Below are 5,000 nucleotides of genomic sequence, written 5' to 3' on the forward strand. Positions count from 1 at the left end.
CTCTGAACGTTACTTTAGAATGTTCTCTGAACGTTACTTTTGAATGTTCTCTGAACGTTACTCTGAACGTTACTTTTGAATGTTCTCTGAACGTTACTTTAGAATGTTCTCTGATTGTTACTTTTGAATGTTCTCTGAACGTTACTTTAGAATGTTCTCTGATTGTTACTTTTGAATGTTCTCTGAATGTTACTTTAGAATGTTCTCTGAACGTTACTTTAGAATGTTCTCTGAATGTTACTTTTGAATGTTCTCTGAATGTTACTTTTGAATGTTCTCTGAATGTTACTTTTGAATGTTCTCTCAACGTTACTTTAGAATGTTTTCTGAACGTTACTCTGAACGTTACTTTTGAATGTTCTCTGAATGTTACTTTAGAATGTTCTCTGAACGTTACTTTAGAATGTTCTCTGAATGTTACTTTTGAATGTTCTCTGAATGTTACTTTTGAATGTTCTCTCAACGTTACTTTAGAATGTTTTCTGAACGTTACTCTGAACGTTACTTTTGAATGTTCTCTGAATGTTACTTTAGAATGTTCTCTGAACGTTACTTTTGAATGTTCTCTGAACGTTACTTTAGAATGTTCTCTGAATGTTACTTTTGAATGTTCTCTGAATGTTACTTTTGAATGTTCTCTGAATGTTACTTTAGAATGTTCTCCTAATGTTACTTTAGAATGTTCTCTGAATGTTACTTTAGAATGTTCTCTAAACGTTACTTTAGAATGTTCTCTGAACGTTACTTTAGAATGTTCTCTGAACGTTACTTTAGAATGTTCTCTGAACGTTACTTTTGAATGTTCTCTGAACGTTACTTTAGAATGTTCTCTGAACGTTACTTTAGAATGTTCTCTGAACGTTACTTTTGAATGTTCTCTGAACGTTACTCTGAACGTTACTTTTGAATGTTCTCTGAACGTTACTTTAGAATGTTCTCTGAACGTTACTTTAGAATGTTCTCTGAACGTTACTTTTGAATGTTCTCTGAACGTTACTTTAGAATGTTCTCTGAATGTTACTTTAGAATGTTCTCTGAACGTTACTTTTGAATGTTCTCTGAACGTTACTCTGAACGTTACTTTTGAATGTTCTCTGAACGTTACTTTAGAATGTTCTCTGAACGTAACTTTTGAATGTTCTCTGAACGTTACTTTTGAATGTTCTCTGAACGTTACTCTGAACGTTACTTTTGAATGTTCTCTGAACGTTACTTTAGAATGTTCTCTGAACGTAACTTTTGAATGTTCTCTGAACGTTACTTTTGAATGTTCTCTGAACGTTACTTTAGAATGTTCTCTGAACGTTACTTTAGAATGTTCTCTGAACATTACTTTTGAATGTTCTCTGAACGTTACTCTGAACGTTACTTTTGAATGTTCTCTGAACGTTACTTTAGAATGTTCTCTGAACGTTACTTTAGAATGTTCTCTGAACGTAACTTTTGAATGTTCTCTGAACGTTACTTTAGAATGTTCTCTGAATGTTACTTTTGAATGTTCTCTGAATGTTACTTTAGAATGTTCTCTGAACGTTACTTTAGAATGTTCTCTGAATGTTACTTTTGAATGTTCTCTGAATGTTACTTTTGAATGTTCTCTGAATGTTACTTTTGAATGTTCTCTCAACGTTACTTTAGAATGTTTTCTGAACGTTACTCTGAACGTTACTTTTGAATGTTCTCTGAATGTTACTTTAGAATGTTCTCTGAACGTTACTTTTGAATGTTCTCTGAACGTTACTTTAGAATGTTCTCTGAACGTTACTTTTGAATGTTCTCTGAACGTTACTCTGAACGTTACTTTTGAATGTTCTCTGAACGTTACTTTAGAATGTTCTCTGAACGTTACTTTTGAATGTTCTCTGAACGTTACTCTGAACGTTACTTTTGAATGTTCTCTGAACGTTACTTTAGAATGTTCTCTGAACGTTACTTTAGAATGTTCTCTGAACGTAACTTTTGAATGTTCTCTGAACGTTACTTTAGAATGTTCTCTGAATGTTACTTTTGAATGTTCTCTGAATGTTACTTTAGAATGTTCTCTGAACGTTACTTTAGAATGTTCTCTGAATGTTACTTTTGAATGTTCTCTCAATGTTACTTTTGAATGTTCTCTGAATGTTACTTTTGAATGTTCTCTCAACGTTACTTTAGAATGTTTTCTGAACGTTACTCTGAACGTTACTTTTGAATGTTCTCTGAATGTTACTTTAGAATGTTCTCTGAACGTTACTTTAGAATGTTCTCTGAATGTTACTTTTGAATGTTCTCTGAATGTTACTTTTGAATGTTCTCTCAACGTTACTTTAGAATGTTTTCTGAACGTTACTCTGAACGTTACTTTTGAATGTTCTCTGAATGTTACTTTAGAATGTTCTCTGAACGTTACTTTTGAATGTTCTCTGAACGTTACTTTAGAATGTTCTCTGAATGTTACTTTTGAATGTTCTCTGAATGTTACTTTAGAATGTTCTCCTAATGTTACTTTAGAATGTTCTCTGAATGTTACTTTAGAATGTTCTCTAAACGTTACTTTAGAATGTTCTCTGAACGTTACTTTAGAATGTTCTCTGAACGTTACTTTAGAATGTTCTCTGAACGTTACTTTTGAATGTTCTCTGAACGTTACTTTAGAATGTTCTCTGAACGTTACTTTAGAATGTTCTCTGAACGTTACTTTTGAATGTTCTCTGAACGTTACTCTGAACGTTACTTTTGAATGTTCTCTGAACGTTACTTTAGAATGTTCTCTGAACGTAACTTTTGAATGTTCTCTGAACGTTACTTTAGAATGTTCTCTGAATGTTACTTTTGAATGTTCTCTGAATGTTACTTTAGAATGTTCTCTGAACGTTACTTTAGAATGTTCTCTGAATGTTACTTTTGAATGTTCTCTGAATGTTACTTTTGAATGTTCTCTGAATGTTACTTTTGAATGTTCTCTCAACGTTACTTTAGAATGTTTTCTGAACGTTACTCTGAACGTTACTTTTGAATGTTCTCTGAATGTTACTTTAGAATGTTCTCTGAACGTTACTTTAGAATGTTCTCTGAATGTTACTTTTGAATGTTCTCTGAATGTTACTTTTGAATGTTCTCTCAACGTTACTTTAGAATGTTTTCTGAACGTTACTCTGAACGTTACTTTTGAATGTTCTCTGAATGTTACTTTAGAATGTTCTCTGAACGTTACTTTTGAATGTTCTCTGAACGTTACTTTAGAATGTTCTCTGAATGTTACTTTTGAATGTTCTCCGAATGTTACTTTTGAATGTTCTCTGAATGTTACTTTAGAATGTTCTCCTAATGTTACTTTAGAATGTTCTCTGAACGTTACTTTAGAATGTTCTCTGAACGTTACTTTTGAATGTTCTCTGAACGTTACTTTTGAATGTTCTCTGAATGTTACTTTTGAATGTTCTCTGAACGTTACTTTTGAATGTTCTCTGAACGTTACTTTAGAATGTTCTCTAAACGTTACTTTAGAATGTTTACTGAATGTTACTTCAGTAAGAGATGTGTTTGTACCTGCAGACTTCACCACAGGCAGCATTTTCAGATTTCCTGAGCGTAGGATCCTGTTAATGTCTCTGTAGGTGGAGTTCAGTGTGACGTAACGAACATCTCTTTCCATAAAGTCCTCCACACGAATATTACACTTCCTACCGAGAGAAAAAGAGGTAACTGTCATATTTTTTGATGCACAAGTCAAGTCAAGTCACCTTCATTTATACAGCGCTTTCAACAATATAGATTGTTTCAAAGAAGCTTTGTAGGAGTAGGTGGTGCACAGGATGAAAAACAGAAAGAGAAGATATGAAAGTGAAAGCAGAGACTCACTCGCGGTGTCCCCATCGGAGCAAGGGCAGGTACGGCAGCTTCTTAATGCGGATAACCGTGTCGTAGATGGACGGCTGGAGACTCTGAGAGACCATGTTGGCCAGAATCACCGAGATCAAGATGGGCAGAGTGTAGCTAATCTGACCCGTCAACTCCATCATGATCACGCCGGTCGACAGGGTGTGTGTGACTCCTGCCGTCAGCGCTGCCGCTCCTGCTCACAAGAGAGAGTCATGTGACTGATCATTAAAACACCTCGGCCCTATTTTAACGGTCTAAGTTCATGGTCTAAAGCGTACGGCGCAAGTGCACTTATGGTTTATGAATCCACGTTTGCTTGTTTAACGATGGGACAAATGGTCGGTGGTCCCGGCGCTGGTCTAAAAAGGTCGTCCCTATTGTCTTAACGAGTAATGAGTGTGTTTTGTCTCTATTCTCTTAATGAGTAATGGGTGTGTTTTGTCTCTATTCTCTTAATGAGTAATGGGTGTGTTTTGGGTATAACGTGCAATAAACCAATCAGAGTCTCGTCTCCCATTCCCTTTAAAAGTCAGTTGCGCTCGCGCCGTGGCGGATTCGCTATTTACATGGAGAAATTTACAGGCGGAAAAACTGAACGTTTCTCTAGCGAGGAAACGGATCTGCTCGTGCGCAAGGTTAAAGCTGTGTGTGTGTGTGTGTGTGTGTGAGGTTAAAGCAAACAGACCATCTACGGGACAAGCCGGATTCATCATATCTTTATGTACACAATAATAATCTTTTACATTGTAATCCTTTTATTTTTAATATTTAGCATGTTTGTGTGATGATGCGATGCCCTGTGTGTATAAAAAACAGAGTGTGTGTGTGTGTGTGTGTAATAAGCAGAATGTACGTGCGTTTTGGACCCGCCTATAAGCGCACATTACTAACGCGCTCTTTAAATAACTATATAAATACTAGAAAGTCTATTTCAGTTCCTCAAAATAGCAGCGCGCCAACAATGCTCCTGAACACACACCTTGTTCTCAGACCAGCAGCCCATGGCACACAAATGTGCGCAAATGCATTTGCTATTTAAACAACGTGGAGCAGGATGTGAAAATGATAATTGCGTCGGGCTGAAACTAGCAACACACACTATCCAGTGTCTCACCCACGACAGCGTACGCTCCGGGCAC

The 5,000-nt window shown here is 35.9% G+C and overlaps 1 protein-coding gene across 2 annotated transcripts in view; it reads right to left on the reverse strand.

Moving 5' to 3' along the window:
• The window catches only part of clcn2c (chloride channel 2c), a 36,144-nt gene that overhangs the window by 17,400 nt on the left and 13,744 nt on the right, over positions 1-5,000 (reverse strand). For both annotated transcript variants that reach the window (XM_079886085.1, XM_079886084.1), the window contains 3 exons: positions 4,976-5,000; positions 3,841-4,054; positions 3,529-3,662 (listed from right to left, as the gene is read on the reverse strand). The exon at positions 4,976-5,000 is cut by the window's right edge and continues 86 nt beyond it. In XM_079886085.1, the coding sequence (XP_079742211.1) occupies positions 3,529-3,662; positions 3,841-4,054; positions 4,976-5,000 (373 nt within the window). The remainder of the gene's footprint in view (positions 1-3,528; positions 3,663-3,840; positions 4,055-4,975) is intronic.

This window comes from Squalius cephalus, assembly GCF_949319135.1.
Source record: "Squalius cephalus genome assembly, chromosome: 11".
NCBI classification, from domain to species: Eukaryota; Metazoa; Chordata; class Actinopteri; order Cypriniformes; family Leuciscidae; genus Squalius; species Squalius cephalus.